The sequence below is a fragment of the Sphaeramia orbicularis genome, chromosome 6, assembly GCF_902148855.1.
Source record: "Sphaeramia orbicularis chromosome 6, fSphaOr1.1, whole genome shotgun sequence".
Taxonomy (NCBI): Eukaryota; Metazoa; Chordata; class Actinopteri; order Kurtiformes; family Apogonidae; genus Sphaeramia; species Sphaeramia orbicularis.
The window spans coordinates 480,025-501,189 of NC_043962.1; the positions used below are offsets into that span (position 1 = coordinate 480,025).

At 39.3% G+C, this 21,165-nt stretch overlaps 1 protein-coding gene across 7 annotated transcripts in view; it reads right to left on the reverse strand.

The window, feature by feature from the left end:
• edc4 (enhancer of mRNA decapping 4) overlaps nucleotides 1-21,165 on the reverse strand; it is a 79,098-nt gene that overhangs the window by 48,303 nt on the left and 9,630 nt on the right. For 3 of the 7 annotated variants that reach the window (XM_030135872.1, XM_030135873.1, XM_030135879.1), the window contains exons 6-18: nucleotides 20,320-20,467; nucleotides 18,549-18,653; nucleotides 16,854-16,966; nucleotides 16,634-16,717; nucleotides 15,828-15,923; nucleotides 15,591-15,690; nucleotides 14,000-14,180; nucleotides 12,054-12,120; nucleotides 11,727-11,818; nucleotides 10,330-10,514; nucleotides 9,816-9,895; nucleotides 4,403-4,535; nucleotides 1,734-2,025 (exon numbers count right to left, since the gene is read on the reverse strand). In XM_030135872.1, the coding sequence (XP_029991732.1) occupies nucleotides 1,734-2,025; nucleotides 4,403-4,535; nucleotides 9,816-9,895; nucleotides 10,330-10,514; nucleotides 11,727-11,818; nucleotides 12,054-12,120; nucleotides 14,000-14,180; nucleotides 15,591-15,690; nucleotides 15,828-15,923; nucleotides 16,634-16,717; nucleotides 16,854-16,966; nucleotides 18,549-18,653; nucleotides 20,320-20,467 (1,676 nt within the window). Of the gene's footprint in view, nucleotides 1-1,732; nucleotides 2,026-4,402; nucleotides 4,536-9,815; nucleotides 9,896-10,329; nucleotides 10,515-11,726; nucleotides 11,819-12,053; nucleotides 12,121-13,999; nucleotides 14,181-15,590; nucleotides 15,691-15,827; nucleotides 15,924-16,633; nucleotides 16,718-16,853; nucleotides 16,967-18,548; nucleotides 18,654-20,319; nucleotides 20,468-21,165 lie in introns of all 7 variants that reach the window. The other 4 variants (XM_030135875.1, XM_030135877.1, XM_030135876.1 and 1 more) reach the window with 3 other exon arrangements.

Sequence of the window (21,165 nt, forward strand, 5' to 3'; positions counted from 1 at the left end):
GTAACAGTTTTTTTTATTGAATATCCTTTGTGGTGGACTTTTTTTTTTTTACATAAATCTGTGAAACTTTTGTCCCCAACTGAGGACAAAAATGCATCGCTGGGTCTCAAGAGCATATGATATTGTTGTTTGTCATTGCTATTCCACATACACATTGTATGATATTTAAAAAAGTGTTTGTCAGTCACTTAGGCTTAAGTTCATTTAGGCAAAAATAAAAGCTACAAATCCTTAATACAGGGTTTGTAAATATTTTTCAAGGTCAAAGTCAAGCACTTTTCACGCACTTTTAAGGGTCATTTTCAATTTTTTTCCAGCACATCACCTCATCACTGGGGTCAAATACATATCTACTGGAATACACATACTCAGGGTTATTGTTTTTTGGGTTTTTTTTTTCCACTTTTTACCAAAATGATGTACATCATGTTTCCTACAGGTTAAATTCAAGACTTTTTAAGACACTTAGAACAGAATTTAAAACCCATTTCATAACCATACTGGCAAAAATGTATGACTAGGAGAATTTAAAAAATGTATTTATTCATTCCAACACCTTTATTCTCACTGTTCTGAGTCATTTCTCACTGGGGCAGCAAAGTTTGTGATAACTGGTTCCTTATTTCCATATAAATTGTCAGGTTTGAACGGGCGGAACTGAGTCGACTAACGTTAATTTCTTTACAGCTTGGACACATTTAAACACAATACAGAACAAATTTATGGCAACAGAATTTAAGAGCTACCATATCAACTTTAATAGATTTTAAAGGTATGACATGCAAATCTGTAAATTCAAGACTTTCAAGACTTTTTACGACCCAGTGGGAACCCTGGTACATTGTATTATGCTATAAACATCTAAAATTATGTTTCATAATAGAATAGATCTTTATCGTCACTGTCACAGGAACAATGGAAATCAGTTTTGCAGCTCAGTTCAATTTAGCAGCAAAACACTTTGTGCAAAAGGGACTGTATGAGAAAAAACAAAATAAAAAATATCACACGGAGTATTAAGAAAAAGTAGGACTGTGCAAAGGCTTCAGAATAAAATATTAATACACATGTGCTACTAAAGTACTCCTAGGACTTCTGAAATGAACAAAATACACAAAAGAATATACAAAAGCTAACTCTATACTACAGATGACAGGTATGTGCAATAATAAAAACAAGTTTAGAAGAGAACACAAGGTTTTGTCCAAAAAAACTGAAGCCACTTGGTGTTCTTCAGGCACATTCTGCCAAAGATTAAGATAAAAATATACCTGGAGTCGACCTGCGATCACCCACTAATTTTCTTTTTAAACAGTTTTTTTTTGTAAATGTATCACCTCTGTGTAAGTAGCTTTGGCTTGACCTCTAACCTGGCAGAGTTAATATTAAAAATAAATGATTACATCACAGAGTCAGAATTACAAGCACGTTAAAGCACTTTTCCAACCTTGAAAACACAACATTGAAATTCAAGAATTTCAAGCACCTGTACCAACTCTGTTAATAACACTGTAAAATAAATGACTTCACTTTCAGCCCATGTAGCCTTGCACTGATTTATACGACTGATTAGCTTTCAGTTTCTGTTTAAAATACATCTGTCTCAGTTCTTTCCGCTTCATTACATTAAAGGACAACCTCATCTGCTCAACAGACTCACAAACGTGTTCAGTGCTTTCCTCCATCACACTAAACGTCTAATGAACCTCCATGTGATTGCTCATCACAGTACCTGTTGTTGGCTGTCCGTGGTGAGGTGAGCAGGTGCAGGGCGGAGGCGGCGGAGGCCATGCTGTCCGTCTGCAGGGCCGACAGGGGTAAGGGGTCCAGGCTGGACACTAGTCCACGCTGAAGCTGCAGAGTCTGGGAGGCGATCTCCGGCATGTCCTGGGACATGGCCGTGGACGCCGAGGAGATGACGTCAGGGGAGCGCGCCCTGGTCGGAGATGCCAGCGGCGGCAGGAGGGGAGAGTCCAGAACCTGAGGGGTGTCGAGTGCAAGAGGACCACTGGGGGACGGCAACGCCTGGACACAGGAAGGAGAGAGTAGAAGAGAACAGAATAGAATTTAATAGAATAGAATACAACAGGATAGAATAAGACGGAATAGAACAATAGAATAAAACAGAATTTAATAGAATAAAATAAAATAGAACAGAACAGAACAGGATAGAATTTAATAGAATAGAATAGAATAGAATACAACGGAACAGAATAGAATAAAACAGAACAGAACAGAATAAAATAGAACAGAATAGAATTTAATAGAATGGAATACAACAGGATAGAACAGGACAGAATAGAACACAACAGAATAGAATAGCATAAAATAAAATAAAAAAGAACAGAATAGAACAGGATAGAACAGAATATAATACAATAGAATAAAATAGAACAGAACAGAGCAGGATTGTGTAGGACAGAATAGAATACAACAGAATAAAATAGAACAACAGACTTAATTATCATTGTGTGTGCAGTGCATTTAAGAGTGCTCCTCCAGTCAGTACAACAATATGAATAAAAAAAACCCAATATGTCATAAAATAAGAATAAAGCTAATATACAATTACAAAAACTAAAACGCAAAATAAGAAAATAGAATATAAATCTTTAAAAAAGTAAAATAAGAAGAGAACTACAGCAGAATAAACATACATACATACATACATACATACATAAATAAATACTACTGTCAAGTGTCATCCTTCTGAGGAACTGTGTATGATGTGTGCAGTAGTACCTGCAGGTTTTCCAGTCCAGGCAGGAGGACCGCAGATGTGTGAGGTACTGTGTGTGATGTGTGCAGTAGTACCTGCAGGTTTTCCAGTCCAGGCAGGAGGACCGCAGATGTGTGAGGTACTGTGTATGATGTGTGCAGTAGTACCTGCAGGTTTTCCAGTCCAGGCAGGAGGACCGCAGATGTGTGAGGTACTGTGTGTGATGTGTGCAGTAGTACCTGCAGGTTTTCCAGTCCAGGCAGGAGGACCGCAGATGTGTGAGGTACTGTGTGTGATGTGTGTTTTGGTACCTGCAGGTTTTCCAGTCCAGGCAGGAGGACCGCAGATGTGTGAGGTACTGTGTGTGATGTGTGTTTTGGTACCTGCAGGTTTTCCAGTCCAGGCAGGAGGACCGCAGATGTGTGAGGTACTGTGTGTGATGTGTGTTTGGTACCTGCAGGTTTTCCAGTCCAGGCAGGAGGACCGCAGATGTGTGAGGTACTGTGTGTGATGTGTGTTTTGGTACCTGCAGGTTTTTCCAGTCCAGGCAGGCAGGACCGCAGATGTGTGAGGTACTGTGTGTGATGTGTGTTTTGGTACCTGCAGGTTTTCCAGTCCAGGCAGGAGGGACCGCAGATGTGTGAGGTACTGTGTGTGATGTGTGTTTTGGTACCTGCAGGTTTTCCAGTCCAGGCAGGAGGACCGCAGATGTGTGAGGGTACTGTGTGTGATGTGTGTTTTGGTACCTGCAGGTTTTCCAGTCCAGGCAGGAGGACCGCAGATGTGTGAGGTACTGTGTGTGATGTGTGTTTTTGGTACCTGCAGGTTTTCCAGTCCAGGCAGGAGGACCGCAGATGTGTGAGGTACTGTGTATGATGTGTGTTTTGGTACCTGCAGGTTTTCCAGTCCAGGCAGGAGGACCGCAGATGTGTGAGGTACTGTGTGTGATGTGTGTTTTTGGTACCTGCAGGTTTTCCAGTCCAGGCAGGAGGGACCGCAGATGTGTGAGGTACTGTGTGTGATGTGTGTTTTGGTACCTGCAGGTTTTCCAGTCCAGGCAGGAGGACCGCAGATGTGTGAGGTACTGTGTGTGATGTGTGTTTTGGTACCTGCAGGTTTTCCAGTCCAGGCAGGAGGACCGCAGATGTGTGAGGTACTGTGTGTGATGTGTGTTTTGGGTACCTGCAGGTTTCCAGTCCAGGCAGGAGGACCGCAGATGTGTGAGGTACTGTGTGTGATGTGTGTTTTGGTACCTGCAGGTTTTCCAGTCCAGGCAGGAGGACCGCAGATGTGTGAGGTACTGTGTTGATGTGTGTTTTGGTACCTGCAGGTTTTCCAGTCCAGGCAGGAGGACCGCAGATGTGTGAGGTACTGTGTCTGATGTGTGTTTTGGTACCTGCAGGTTTTCCAGTCCAGGCAGGAGGACCGCAGATGTGTGAGGTACTGTGTGTGTGATGTGTGTTTTGGTACTGCAGGTTTTCCAGTCCAGGCAGGAGGACCGCAGATGTGTGAGGTACTGTGTGTGATGTGTGTTTTGGTACCTGCAGGTTTTCCAGTCCAGGCAGGAGGACCGCAGATGTGTGAGGTACTGTGTGTGATGTGTGTTTGGTACCTGCAGGTTTCCAGTCCAGGCAGGAGGACCGCAGATGTGTGAGGTACTGTGTGTGATGTGTGTTTTGGTACCTGCAGGTTTTCCAGTCCAGGCAGGAGGACCGCAGATGCAGCTCTGGGGCTGCTGGTAGAGGCAGACAGAGCCAAACTACTGCTGCTGTTGTTCTCCACTCTGTTTGGACTCTGGCTGATGTCGTCTATAGCTCTGCACCATAAAACAGACACAAAACAGCAATGAAGATGAGGTGAGGACACCACTGCCATTTAAAACTCCAAAAAAGCATAAAAGCCCGGTCCATAGTTCATACCATGTACAAGGATCATACAGGCTTTGACACCATTTTAGAATCACAATGATCCCAACTTAGCACCTACTTCACATCAGTTCTGTCATTAAAGGAGCTATTAAACATATGAAGGAACAGCAGAAGTACTGGAAACTGCACATTAAAAACACACATTTAACCTTTAGTGGTCTGAGCCCATTTTGTCCGTTTTTCAGTCCTTTTGATTTTGCCTTTATATACTATATAAACAAATGTTTACTATACCCATGTTTGAGATCTGTTTTTTCAGCACAACTTCATCTATATCATCTGTCTGTTATTTTTTTTCACTTTAACCTACTATATCAACACAGAAGGACAAAAAATATAAAATCTGATTTGAAAAATGTTGCTTAAAATGATGCTTAATGAACCTTTTCAAAGACTTTAAAAGTGAATTTTTGTTCCAAATATTAAGGATATAAAATTAAAATTGTAATAAATTAAAACTATTGTTGCGGGGTTCTTTCTCACACTGCTCAAAAATATAACACCACAGGCGTAGTTGAAAGTGCAAAAATGGTGGTTTATTTTGCCGTCGGCCTCCCAAAGTGCAGTGCAATATTTACAAGTCAAAAAAAAATGGAAAAACAAAAAAAACACTATTTACAAATTTACAAAGTTCAAGAAAAAAAAAAATGCATTTAAACAGAGTTCTTCCATAACTCACCAAAAAATTGTCACACACTAAAAAAAAATCTCACCAAGGTTCAGAATCAACAGCTCAGTTGCCAGCTCTGCAACTCTGAGAAGACTGACTCACCAGGGCTTCAGCAGCCTCCTTTTTAAATGCTAAGCCCCTCCTTATGGGCCGGTCAAATAAAGACTTTTTAACAAAATGTATTTTTACCAGTGTTTTAAACACAATTATTCACAACTAAAATAAACATATAACACTTCACAATTCAATAGATTTTCCAATTAAATATCAAACCAAATACCTTCTTCCTTGAAATAAAAATACAGAAAACCAAAAACACTACATAATTAAATCACATGACTGGAAACCGCGCGAGATTTCCCCCATAATATTGCCCCGGAAATGACCCCTCGTTCTTGTCCCTTTGAGTGACGTGGCGGGCATGGCAGAACGCCGAGACAATACAGACCCAGGTAAGTGATTGAACTGTTGTAGATATGTATGCAATTACTTGAAAAATGCGGCCGAGTGTGCACCCTCGGTTGCGCTATAGTTTGGATGGGGAAGAGAGTGTGAATGGCGAACTGATGAATGAGTGCAAACACGGACGGGAAGAGACTGAATGACATGAGTGTGTGTGTGCGCGTGCCTGTATGTGTGTGCGTGTGCCGGGTCGCGTGTGCTCCGCACGTAGCAGGAGACAGCGGAGACTCAGTGACGGGGTCGCTCCGTCACAACTATACTTAAATATTTAACATAAATGCAGATCTTTACATAGGCGTTTCTCTGGTTTTCTCACTCCCCCCCTCCCAGTTTCCTTATCTGGTTCAGGTGGGGGTCATTCTCACCCTTACACGTAATGCTAATGCAGTTTGTGGATTAGAATCAGCCAGTATTTTCCGTTTTGAAAAAAGGACAAAAAATGACAGATACAGTCAGATATCTAACAGCCCCCCTACCTCACTTTCATACTTTTATTCACGTTTGTTTGCTCCAGGTTCAAACTGTCATATCTCCAGTTGGATTTGTTCTATCAACATCAAATAAAAAGTGTCAGAGCGTTTCCAGTCTGCACTTTCAAATGCAGTCGTCTCCAGTGGTCTACAGGACCGACTTCTAACGCTACGATGTGTTGAAAATGTCATGTGATTCAGTCATGGGGCTGTGACTGTGGACCCCTATGGGTTAACGACTTAAACCCCTTTAAAGTACCTCAGAAAAGGGAAAAATAATAGTATTAATGCAGCAGAAAAATGGGTGAGCTCCGCCACAGAAAACCTTCAGTCATTTGAAGTGGTGTTGACTTCTATGTAAATGTCCTTTCTGTTTTAACTGTCAAAGCTGTTGGATGACTGACAGCTCAACCTGAAGGCTTTACCAGAGCAGATACAGACTAATTATCTTTCATAAATATCGTGCAAGCGGCAGAAATGTCCTTTGTCAGCGGACATAAAATGCCAGATGGAATATTTAAGGACAACAAAACTCAGTCATTCCATCTCAGCTCAAATATAATGGTTTCCCTCATGCACTTCCTGACATTTGAGGTCAGATTCATCGACACAAATTCACAATGGATTCATGCTCATTTCATTTTCTATCCAAAGAACCAAATCTGAACATTTATGAGCCACAGCTTTTAAAAGTCATTATTTTCAACCAAGCACTGCTGTTCTCGGACCACAGCTCTTTGAAATAGACAAATGCCCCGTTTCCACTGCGTGGTACCAGCTCAACTCGACTCGACTCAGCTCGGCCTTTTTGCGTTTCCATTACGAGAAAGGACCTGGAATCTGGTACCTGGTACTACTTTTTTGTATCACCTCTGCCGAGGTTCCAGGACTGGGGACCAGATACTAAAAGATGACGTATGACATTGCAGATCACTGATTGGACAGACAGTTTTCTCTGTGACCGGCTCTTTCACAAAAAACAGATGCGTTAGTGGACAGTAAATCTGTGGGTCCATTAATCCACATGAGAACAGCCCAAAACTAAACCAGGGTCAGTCCAGGAGATTCAGTCTTTGGTGGCCGTCATAAAGTTTCAGACGAGACAACACGCAACGAGTGAGTTTATCAGCAACTCTGAACAGACGACACGGAAATAACGTGCCACATCGCTATGACGACCAGGTACTGTAAAGTCGGTAGTAACTGTAATGGAAACGGTCTGCAGGAATACTGAGTCGAGCTGGTTCCATGTAGTGGAAACGCGGCAAAAGTTACTTAATGTTTGTTTATCAAGTTATAAATCCAGTTGTTTTTTGTGGATGACCACCTGACACAAAAAACACACTTGTCAACACTAGTCAGGTATAAGAAGTCTCTAAATTGGAACCAGGTTATAGTTTGGTCGTTGTGTTACATGATCAATAACTAAAACAAAACTGAACACAATCCTAATTTGTAATTCATTACATTTTTTACCACCTGTTAGAATTATGTCCAAGACTTTCAACATTGTAAAAATGAAATTGTTGCATTTTAATTTTTTCAAGAACCTGCAAAGTCACTGTGTAAAGGATGGAATATTCAACTGGAATGACACAATATTAAAGCTGTGGGAGACACCAGTTTTTCATCTAATCTGTCCATCCTCAGTCGTAGCCTCAGTATCACGAATCCGTTAGTCTGTCATTATTCACCTGAATCTCTTCTCTCATGGTCAACAGTTTCTTAGTGTACTCCACCATAAACAAACCATGTGTTTACAAACAGAACCTCTGTTTCCCACAATGCACATCGTGACAAAATTCCTCAGATGCCCGAGTTCCCTCCTGACTGTAAACACATGGTTTGTTTATGGTGGAGTACACTTTGAAATTGTTCACCATGAAGGAACAGATTCAGGTGAGTAACAACAGACAGACTAACGGATTCATGATACTGAGGCTATGACTGAGGATGGACAGATTAGATGAAAAATTGGTGAGGAAGTCTCCCGCAGCTTTAAACAAGTATGTAAAACAGGGGTGTTTAGTTCAGGGGACACACTGAGCCCAATTTGATTTCAAACAAGCTGGACCTGTAAAATTATAGCATAATAGCCTATAAATAATGGCAACTCCCCATTTTCTCTGTTTTAGTGCAATAAAAAAGTAAAGTTAAATTCCGAACTTGTTTAAATTTACAAACAATCCTTTCACACAAAAAGGTGACTAACCAAAAAAAGCTGAAATTTCTTCAGAAAAATAAGCCATTTTAACAATATTATGCATCTGTTTATCATTTATAGATGTGCATTACAGACCACAGTGAATCTACAAAGGCACAAAATATTTAGTAACAGACATATCTTGGAGTTTGGACATTGGGATGAATCTGCAAAGTGCAAAAAACCCCTCCAGAGGTCAGAGTGGAACCTCTGGGGCCAAAGCCTAACCCAGTTTTGGTCCACAGACTGTATGTTTGACACCCCTGATGGAAATAATTCACTGCCTTCCACTTTCATCTGAGATTCTACCAGACATTTTGGACATATACATAGTTGTTTTGTAATGATCTTAGACTAACTAGATAGTTAGTGTCAGATCTGTATAGGGATGAACTGATGCCGATACCAGGATCAGGTATCGGTCCAGTACTGAGCGCGTGTACTTATACTTGTAAAAGTGCTTCAATACAAACACATCGATACCACTTTACAGCAGCATGCCATTCACAGTTCAGTGCAGTAGGTATGAGGCAAAGGAGTAATGTCAGCAGTGTAGAGATGTAACTAAATAAACTGAGTAACATTAAAGACACAGTCGTATACAGATGGAGTGTTCTGTCTGTCCTCTGCCTACATTCTGTACATAATGCTGTCCGTTTTCTGGGTGCTCGCGGATGCGTACCCAGATGAAGAATTCGGAGCAGTAGCACCGGGAACCATGGAGGCAGCGGGTCTTTTCAAAGAGCGACTGTGTGAGTTAGAGAAAAACTACTGACATATTTATGACAACTACCCTCAGCAATATCAACACTAGTATCACATTAGTAAAACCTCCTCTGTCGTTGCCATGTTTGTTATTCCTGACTTTCTTCTTCTTCTTCATTAAACTTTCCTCTTCTTCGTGGTATCTGTCGAGTATGGTTAATTCAGAGCAGCGCCCCCTGGTGGATTAATTGACAAACACTCATTCCAACACATTAAATGTCAGTAGCAGCACTTTGTCCCAGTCAGACTAATGACAACGACAATAAAGCACATTTACAAAAGGAACTAACAACTGGAATAGGATTATTAAGGACTCATATCGGTACTCAGTATTGGCAAGTACTTAAATGTAAGTACTTGTACTCGGTTTGGAAAAGTGGTATGGGTGCGTCCCTAGATCTGTATATATGGGGTTCATCTTCTCAGGCTTGTTCTAAAGATACTTCTATTTTTTTACTTGATCAAGAGTTGAAGGGCACACACAGGGGGTTGTGCTGTTTATTGTACAGACTGCGAAGCTCATTGAGGTCAGTCTGTGATTAGAGACACTGGGCTGTACAAACAAACGTGACCTGAATGGATCAGAGTGAAAAACTACCTGTTAGTGGAGTCCGAGTTGCTGCTGATAGCTGTTACAATAGTCAGACTGCTGGCACTGCTGCCCGGAGATGCAGGTACCTATAGGGTAAAAAAAAAAAAAAAATACAGTGATCTGACTTTAATGATGAATGTCTCTGATCCGGTCTTTACTTCCCTCTCTTTTTCTGCCTCTTACTTTTTCAGAAGGCATTACAGATTCTCCTTTTAAATAGAGCTGCTAGTTTGAAAAACAGGCCGACAGACTGATAAGGGTTATGTCTACGTCTGCGGAGCGCCTGTAGCTGCACTTCACTGATATGTGGGAGGACGTGCTAATCATGGAGCAAGATGTTGCTAGGCGACAGATGAAAACATGTTTAGAAGCCAGTGTTCATATACTACAGCTGAAGTGTTTTGGGCATTTTCTAAAGTGCACTCTACAATGAAAAAAAAAACAGAATAAACACAGAGCCCTGGTTGATGTGGCACTGAAGTATGAAGCAGATGGACAAGAGGCTCTCCGGTTTTCCTACCGAAGTGCTTGGCGTCATAAAGGCGTCAGGAGTCATTAGTTTGGGCATGGCCCCGCCGCTGGGCCCCGAGCCCGTCAGGAAGTCAGTGGGAGCAGGAAGCGAAGGGATCTTCCTCAGGTCCGTCTGGGATCCACTTCCTGACTCCTTATCAGAGCTCTGGTCCGTCAGATGGTCTGAAAAACCTGCTGTTAAAAATGGAAAACAGTACGTCAGTTGTCTTGCAGTAGCATTATAAACAGGAGTTGATAATATTATCTATTTTGTTGTTTTTTGTTGTTGTTGTGGGGGTTTTTTTCTTTCTCTTTTTTGGTGTTTCATAGGTCTGTAGGTTTATTGCATAATTTGTTTTTTTTTTGTATTGTGTCTGTATGGTTCCTTCTAAGTACATGTTTATGTAAATGTATGATTTCAAATTTTTTAAAAAAGGAAAAGAGCACATCAGTTGCCTTGCAGTAGCTGACATACGAGGAAGGAAACAAAAAACTATATAAAAGATGAAATAGAAAGAAACCAAGTGCATTTCTGGAGTTAAACTTTGACAGCAGACCCTCAGATTTGCCTCTATGTGCTTCAATGAGTGTAAAAAGTAAGGCCAATATCCCTGTACGTCAGAGTCATGTTCTATCCGGATCAATCCCCAGTTGAATGTGTGAGGTTGTCTGGTTCTGTTCTATGTTCCAGTCCTGTGGACTGGATGAAGAAGGTCAATCTACCAACAGAAGCGGGCGGAACTTTCACTGGAGGAGAACTCAACTCATCCAATCACAGTTCATATATGACTTCTATCAGTGATCAATAAGAGCAACAGTAGACTGATATCTGGAACCATTTACATGTTACAAACCATCAACATATGGACCAGCAGAAGGAAAGGAACATTTAGAATATTTCAAAAATCAATATATGTCAAAACTGCGGACAAACTTTGTAGATATTGTCCCAAGGATGCATATAAAATTTGAAATGAATCTGAGCGGTACTTTTGTGGGAGAAGATGTTTGAAGAAATTACTGACGAAAATGACAATGACAAAATGACAAAGATGACAATGACAAAGATGACAATGACAAAGACGACGACGAAGATGATGACGAAGAAGACAATGATGAAGACCATGATGATGACGATGACAAAGGTGACAAAGACAAAGATGACGAAGATGAAGAAGACCATGATGATGATGACGATGACAATGATGAAGATGACAAACACGAAGACGACCATGATGATGATGATGAAGATGACAATGATGAAGATGACAAAGATGAAGAAGGCCACAATGATGACGACGACAAAGACGAAGATGACAATGGTGAAGAAGACCACGATAATGACGGACACAGCACCTTCACAATAGTTCATGACCTGTTGGCCGATGACCTAATATTAAAACTTACCAAAACCATCTTGAGAATCGGAATGGGGCAGAAAGCCTGCAGAACTAGAACCAACATTAGGCTGAAACCAGATCTGAACATCCTGCAGACTCCTGAAAAAAGACACAAACACAGACACACATTAGTGAATGAAGGGACCATGAAATCTGCACAGTGTGTTTAATAGGTTTAATGACTGTGCAAGTACGCTAATGTATGGAATTACACAGTTTTACTTTAGTTTTTATTTATTTTCATATAATCTGTAAATAATGCACACTGACACCAAATCGAGCTGATGTGTGTTCACCAATGACATTAGACAGTGTGTATGTGGTGGAGCCTTACTTTGTGTGGACGCAGTAGAGTTTAATCTGGATCCCAGATTTGGACTCTGTGGGTCCCTGAGTGCCCTCTGGAATAAAACACACCAAGTTAACAACAGTCAGTGACATCAAACACATTTACTGACCCATTTAACAACCAAAATGAAAAACATAAATGACTACATTTAAAGTGTAGGACAAACTAAGTAATTGGTTTACTATAGATTAACGGTAATTAAATATATTTTACATCAAATAAATATGAAGAAAGAAACTGACCCCAAATCCAAGTATTAAAATCATCATTGTTTGTGTTTACTAGGGGCTGCAGAATGACCCCGCCCCCCCCCCCCGTGTTGACAGTTGTTTATAATATGATACAGAGGGTTAATGCATCATATCTGTGCTCTTTTCTTCTATCTTAACCCAAAGACCCAGTGTTGCTTTTTCTCTATTATTAACCTTTCTTAATTTATTCATCACCATTTATTCTAATATTACCCTCTGTATTTTGCATTTTTAAGTTTATATCATGTATTTTTCTATATTTAATTCACTGATCATGTAGACGTTCATTAAAAGCTCAGATTAAAGTTGAGGGTTATTATGTAAAAAACAGAAAACTGAAGAAAGTGTGACTTTTTTTTGTAAAATCTCTCATTAAATGCATTAAATTAAAAACAAAAAAGAACAGTGTACTTTGTATCAATGATGTCCTGTGTAAAATGTTGTGAGACTGTTTTGAATAAAAACTTGAATTAAAAAAAAAAATTTATCTGTCATTAACTGAACATAAACCCAGCGGGTCCATCCACTGTCATTGATCCAACTCCTTTGGTTTATTATTTTTTCTTCAATTTTATTCAATTTGTGGCTTATTTTGTTCTTGTTGCTTATTATATCTGTTTATTTGTATTCATTTGTTCATTTTATTGATTACTTTGGCTGTTGTTTTTACTTCATTTCAGTCATTTTGTTGGGCTTATTTTTTAATGTTACTTATTATTTTGTAATTTTTTTGTTCATTTATTTACTATTTTATATATATATATATAAAAATAAAATCTGTAAACCCAGTGTGTCCATCCACTGTCATTGATCCAACTCCATGGGTTTTACTGGTGAATCAATGTTGGAGAAGATGATGGTGTTTCCACGGTAACTATGGAGTCTCTGAATGTCCAAATATGGTCATATCTGAAGAACTGTATTTTACACCAATTATTGACATGTATTGATAGGATTAGTGGATCAACAGGTATTAAACAGTTTAGCTCAGTAGATGGTTTAGGTTCAAGGTGGACGTTTGGGTCTTTATGGGTTAACATATTCACATTTGTCTACTCGTCCGTTGCCATTTCTCACATTTACTCTGTTCATCCTCATCTCTTTCACCTACTGTGTCATGTATGGAAACCAAACTACACAGCAACCCTCAAATTTGTTTTTCTTACGCGTTACTGATCAGTTTATACAGACAACTAACATTAAATATAAGTCTTTATTTACACGTGAAAATGTACTTTAGTAACACTCTTTTTTTAAGCTGCTTTTTAGATATTTATGCCATCAGGGTTTTTCTTTTATATTTTAGTTTTTATACTCTTTAACATACATTATTTATACTCCTTTTAATGGCACTTTTTTAATTTTGTTGTACCTGTACAATGACAATAAAGGCATTCTATTCTATTCTACTTAGAAACACGCTGTTCTGAACACAGAGCAAAGCGGTGAGAATGTAAACAAGAAGTGTCACATCAGTGCTATAGGTCCTGTTGACTTACTGGCAGACCTTTGTTGTCAGTAGTTACTATTCTTATTCTGTCAAACCTTTGTGTCGTGACCGATTCTGATCATATAAGTCTAGTGAAAAACATAGATGCCAACAGGTGTGTGTTCTGTTTTCGCCTAAAGTTGACAGAGCTCATGACTGGTTTTCAAAGTTAATTTAAAAGTCATGCCAACCTGTGGTCAGACTTTCGGACTCTTCCTCGGCCGGGAGGACCTCGGTGTGTCGCAGCCGACTTTGGGTGACATCTCGGACGCCGAAACTCAGCACTGGGTGGGTGAGCAGGAACTCGGACACGGCTGTAAAACTAGCCTTGCCTTTTTCTAGGTCCTGCTGCAACTCCATCACATAGAGAACCTGCCAAAGGAACAACCATTATGAAGTACTGACACGCAGTATGATACCTCCAAACACCTCCTGGAGAATAATCAAGGCAGACTGAGCTTTGATAGCAGTGATATTTTTGTTTTTTAAATGTTCTTCTTCCTTTTCCCTCATTTCCCTGCAGTCTCCATAAACTGTAAATGCTCTGCTTGGCTCTGAATTCTTCATTCGTTGAATTCCACAGGTCCATCTTCAACCCTATTTCTGACTAATGACACCACAAAGGTGGTTTGGAGCGCTGGCCCTTTAAATGCACAGGAGACACTTCAGGCCCCGCCCCCTCCAGGTTCTTGGCTGTGCTGCTCTGTCCCGTTCAACCAACAACTGAACATTTGAGGTAATGGGCTCCAAGTTTGGACATAGTTTCAGTCTGGACTATAGGGCTGTGTATCGGCAAGAATCTGGTGATACGATACAAATCCCAATACTAGGATCACGATACGATATATCACGATACTGTTAAAAAGGCAATTTTTTGTTTGTTTTTTTAAATGATTACTTCCTTGAAGAATTGAATTACAGTAGAAATCTTAACAAATACTAAACACATTTGTATTTGATCCCAACAGGATCTAATGTTCTATCACCAAATGTCCAAACTGTGTTCAAACTGAAATTCTGTTTTACAGACATTCCAGTTTCAGATCCTGTTCAAATGTTCAGGTTCTATTAGTTCACAACTAACATCAGAACAGGATTTGAGGTCAATCCCAACAATGGAACCAACATTATTGAATAAGAGTGTGAAATAAGAATAAATAAAATAGAAACAAAAATGAAAAACAAAAAAACAAAAATGAACCTCCACAATATCTGTATTTGAATAAATACCTAAAAATATCCATACAGTACTTTATAATATCGATACAATATTATGAAATGAAATATTGTGATATATTGCAGAACCGATATTTTCTCACACCCCTAATGGACTACAACTGCTGCTGCTGACAAACAATTATGGAGAAATACTGGAGAAAAGTTAGTCTGACGTCTGGACCTGATATGTGCAAATGTGGAGATGGAACTAATTATATAACGTAACAAATGAAGCAGGAATTCAAACAGGTTGTAGAAATCCACTGGGTTTTTGCCCAAATGAATCTAAAGATAGTTTTGCAGCAGCTGGAGGGTTCAAATTCAAACTGTCTGAACTATTAGGGTCCAAATACACAAAGAAATGAAGCACAGACTAAGAAAAGTGGGTTTAGACAAATATGAGCATTTTAACTAATTAACTCGCTGAAGACTGGACATGTTTAAATGTCTGTTATGTTTAAATGTTAAGTGCCAGAAAAGTGAAATGATCAAAAAATGAACATCAGTTCTACAGATAACACTTACATGAACACTCCTAATTCTTCCCAGTATTATTCTGCTTACCTTCCTCTGTACATCAGTGAGGATGAGATACTCTGCAGAAAGGTCTAGACTAGCCTTAAGACTTGGCAAAACTGAGGAGTTGAAGGGATCTGGGGAGAACCTAAAGGAGAAAAGAAAGAATCATTTGTTTATTGACGCCCGAGGCTCTGAGACAACACGTAAAGTAGGGACATTAGGGAGCCTTAAAGCAGAGAATTAAAAAGACGTAAACTCAAACAGAAAAGATACAACAATAACCTGATGGTCTGTAAACAAGTCCAGGAAACGGTGCACCACATCTTCAACTCCTGGTTCTGATCTGCTCCAGTTATGAGGAAACGCCAGAAAGGAACCCTTTAAAGACACACACAGAGCGGAACAAACCAGGTGAAAGGGGGACAACAAATAAACATTTAAGTTAAAGGTGTGGGAGACTTTCGTCAGCAATTTTTCATTGAATCTGTCAAACCCCTGTCATAGCCTACGTATCCTGAATCTGTAAGTCTTTCTGTGTTTACTCACCTCAGTCTCTTGCGTTACGGTGAACAATTTTGTTCCATCCACCATAAACAAACCGTGTGTTTACATTCAGAACCGGGAGGGAACTCGGGCATCTTCGGAATTTTGTCGCAACGTGCATTGTGGGAAACGGAGGTTCACGCAGCCACCTGACACCGGCAGCTGCTACAGACATGAGGCAGGAGCTCCCTTCCTTCTATGCATATTCCTCCAGCCGTTTCCGTGTGTTTGTTTCATCCATATAATATCATATGGTCACGCTGCCGCTGCAGGTGGCTACGTGAACCTCCCTTTCCCACAATACGCGACAAAATTCCGAAGATGCCCGAGTTCCCTCCCGGCTCTGTTTGTAATCACACGTTTTGTTTCTGGTGGATGGAACTAAGAAACTGTTCACCGTAATGCAAGAGGTTCAGGTGAGTAATGACAGACAAATGAACAGATTCAGGATACTGAGGATATGACTGAGGATGGACAGATCTGATGACAAATTGGTCACGAAAGTCTCCAGCACCTTTAAGCTGTGTGCATGTGTGCGAACTCACTCTGGGTCCTGTCTCTTGTGGTTGTCACAGAAAAGGAGGCAGGACAGGGGACGCCCTCCGTGAGGCCGCAGTTCATGAAGACATCTGGACCAAAGAGGGACAGAAGAAACACGGACAGAAGAGTCAAAGGTCACATCACAAGACGATTTTTCAGAGCGACAGAAAATAAAGACGACTGTATATGAGAGCGTTGTATCAGTGTCATGTGCTTCTCACTCACCTCGGTTTGTCTTGTCCTCCTTCAATGTATATTTGCCAGAACTTGATGTATCCGTCATGACTGGCTGTGGCTAACACAGTCCCATCTGGAGACAGGGCTCCTTCACTGACCCGCTGAAAGGATTACATTTAATGACATCAGCTGTTAGCATCACTTGGATAGAAAACCAACATGTAAACACTAGGGGTGTGAGAAGACATTGGTTCTGCAATATATCGCGATATTTCATTTCACAATACTGTATTGATATTAAAAAGTACTGTATGGATATTTTTAGTTATTTATTCAAATGCAGATATTGTGGAGGTTCATTTTTGTTTTTTGTAATATTTTATTCATTGTTATTTCACACTCTTTTATTCAATAATGTTCATTCCTTTGTTGGGATTGAACTCAAATCCTGTTCTGATGTTTGTTGTGAACTAATAGAATCTGAACATTTGAACAGGATCTGAAACTGGAATGTCTGGAAAACAGAATTTCAGTTTGAACATTTGGGGATAGAACATTAGATCCTGTTGGGATCAAATAAAAATGTGTTTTGTATTTGTGCAGATTTCTGCTGGAATTCAATTCTTCAAGGAAATACCCATTTAAAAAAAGAAACAAACAAAAAAATGCCTTTTTAACAGTATCATGATATATCACATCGTGATATATCGTATTGTGATCCTAGTATTGGGATTTGTATCGTATTGCTAGATTCTTGCCGATACACAGCCTTAGTAAACACTGTTATTTCTAGTTCTATAGTTGGGTGTGGTCAGTGGTGTCCCAGATGGACTGCCCACTACTTTTTGATTCATAACTGTTGAACCAGACAAGTTTCAGACAAATATTCCACAGAACTGTAAAGGTCTAAAACCATCTGAAACAGACTCAAAGGGAAACATTTAGTTTCAAATATTTTTAAATGAAAAATACTAAAATATCAAAAACTACTGCATCACGGATGGACAAAAAAACTAACATCTATGTTTTTTCCAGAATTCCACAGTTCTCCACAGTGAAGTTCCTCTGACATTTTCCTCCTCAAATGTATTCAGTGTAAACCTTAAACCCTCTATTTTACAACCCAATAATTGGTTACAGAGGAAAAAAAAATTAGCTCAAACTTAAATAGAAGAAGTTTAGACGAATGTCAGCGTCACAGATGGACAACAAAAGAAAATATCAAATTAAACATGTTTTATTTCAATTATCAATATCATATACAACTTTTTAATAATATTTACAACATATAAATAATAATAACATTGTATTCAAATGTATTTTGCATAGATATATGCATTTATTAATTTTAAACACTATGTTTAGAATATGACATAAACGATGTAATAGTCAATTACCAACGTATTTGGAACAAATGTAGTTTATTTATAGAGTTTATTAAATGAACCCAGAATGACGACACTAAAGTGGGTCACTTTACAAACATTCACTCATTAAAAAAAACTTAACTTCTTTTTTTCTCAAATTTTTTCTCATTTCAAAATACATTTTCCTGTAAATATAAGTAATTACCGACCCAAAAATACAAGTTTGGTGTAGATTACTGGAATTAAATGTTTTTGACCATATATTAACCTTTCCTCGACTTCGCCCATTTGTTTTTTGATTTTTTTTTTTTTACATTTGGGAGGGACATATATATAAAAAACAATTCATGTATTAGTGTAACCTGCAGAAGCTTACCTGTGTGTGACCCTTGATTGTGATGAGACCTTCTTTCAGTTCTGTGGCATCAACAGGCCAACTGCTGTTGTTGGTTCGGAAGACTTCCAGGTCCCAAACCTCCGCCTAAATAAACACAAACAATGACCCAGTGTGCTTGGACAGGTTAACAAATGCTACCTTATTGTTTAGAACAGTACAGTACACAATGAAAAGGCAGAAAAAGGCACTACTCAATGGCTGTTAGAGGGAAAAAAGCTCCTTTGTCTACATGTTCCTCAAACCAGCGTGACCAGCTGGGGTTTCATCACCATATTTTATGTGCATTTTTCAAGTATCACATTAAAAAAGGTTGATGGATATGACAAAATGAAAAAGACATAGCTTAATCAATTACAAATAAAAACCTTCCCGAGGAACTTTTTGAAGAGTTTACACTCATAACTGGAGACAGAAGTTATGCTGAAACGGTTTTTCCAACAGCAAATTTATCACTCCAATTCATGTAAATTAGCTGCTTTTACAACTGGAATGTACAGTCAACTTCATGTCTGCGCTAATAGTAACGTTTGTCTAATGTGTCTTGTAAACGAATTATGAAAACAGAAGTATTTGCCTTTTATAGTTTAGTCATGCTTGACATTTATGCAAGTATAGAAAATAACACTGTTTCTGGTGTTTTTATTTGTTTATATGTGTAATATACTTGCTCAGGCCTGTATGTGGAACATTTACATGACTCAGACTGACTTTACCAAATGTATTATTCAGGTTTTCAGCTCCTAATGCCTGGAACAAGCTTCAGCCTGAGCTCCTTTAATAATGACTGATTATTTGACTGATTTTAAAGAGACTGTTAAAACTCTGGAATCAAGGCTGTTGGTCTATAAATGTTTCGACTGATTGTATACATTTTTCTGTGTTTGCAAATGCTTTTATTTTTTACTGTAAAACTGTAATTATCTGACTGTATTGCTGTGGTCTTGGCCAGGTCTAACTTGAAAAAGAGATCCCTCTCTCAATGGGACTAACCTGGTTAAATAAATGTTGAAAAAAAAAAAAAGGAAAAATATGTGTTTAGCAATAATATTAACAACTCTATATCACACCTACTCTGAGGCCAAAACGATGAATAATTTAGTCCTTTTTGAAAATGTCAAATTATGAAGATAAATATCTTAAAAGTTTATGGTCTTTTTTTTTGTTTTTTTTCCTTTCTCTCTGTTCTTTTTGTTTTGTTTGTTTGTGAAACATCTTTGAGTGTCCAAAAAAGCGCTAGATAAGTGCAATGTATTATTATTTTCTTGAATAGTCCCACAATATGAGAAAACATGGCTGGTGGAAGTATCAGCTATGTGGACTGGTGACCAGGCCAAATTATCCCTCCTTTTCTTTGGCTTTTACTTTATTTACTCAATATTTATTTACTCCAGTTGACACAAATCCATGCAATTCTTACTTTCTTTCATGATACCTGCTTCAGATTCACTTGATAATTAGTAGCAGTAGTTTTATTTCAAGCACATAGAATCATCAGATAAAGAATGGTAAAAAAAAAAAAAATTCTGCACTTGAAAAGGAGTGGGAAGAAGTATAACTTATTGACTCCCACCCCCTTTTTACAAACTCATAATCAAACTAGATCCGCTTCCTTTGCTTTGTTAACACACAGAATAGTTCTATAATTGAATGGAAACTTTGCCCCATTCCCACTGGGTTTTCTGAGATATCACACTACAGTAATACGGTTCAGGGGAGTCAGCAGTATTCATCATGCTGCGTAAACACTGACCCTGTCTTCGTGGAGGAGCGCTAAAGTCTGGCTGGTGTCGTCCTGGTTCTCCTCGTTGTCATCCAGGATGAACGGGCACCAAATGAGACGCCGGTGGGAATTCAGTGGCGTGTCTTCTGGCCGTCGAATATGAACCACCACTTGATCTCTTTTTAAAAAGTGAGTTAAGACAAAACAAGCACACATGCCTGTTCCTGAGGACAAAAGCTGCCTGCGATAGCACATATGAGTAGATATGATCACAAGGTATCCTGTGTTGATCTACTCATCCTTCAGAGAAGCCACTCAAGTACAGAATCTAGCAGTGATATAAACTCATGGGATACCAATTAACCTAAATATCCAGCACTGCAAAACCTTTTCAGGTTCTATGACAGTAATGATCAATAAGCAGAGGTGGGTAACCCCAGCTTCATAGAGTTAAAGTCCTGTCATGTATCAGTTTGACCTGTTCACTTAACACAGGTGATTCCACTAATTATCCATTCACCTGGATGAGGAGTTGTGCTCATCAGAATGGGCTGGCTCAGTGAATGGTTGGAACAAATATGTGGGTAGGCCTCTCTGGAGCAGGGCTGTCCAATCCTGGTCCTCCAGAGCTACTGTTTTCGATGTATCCCTCTTCCGACACGCCTGATTCAAATGATCAGCCTATCATCCAGCTCTGCAGAAGCCTGAGAACGACCGTCAGTGGACTGGAAGAGGGAAACATCTAAAACAGGGGTGTCCAAATCTGGTCTTCGAGGTCTGGTATCCTGCATGTTTTAGATATTTCCCTCTTCCATCACACCTGGTTCCACTAATGATGAGGTCATTATCTAGCTCTGCAGAAGCCTGATAATGATA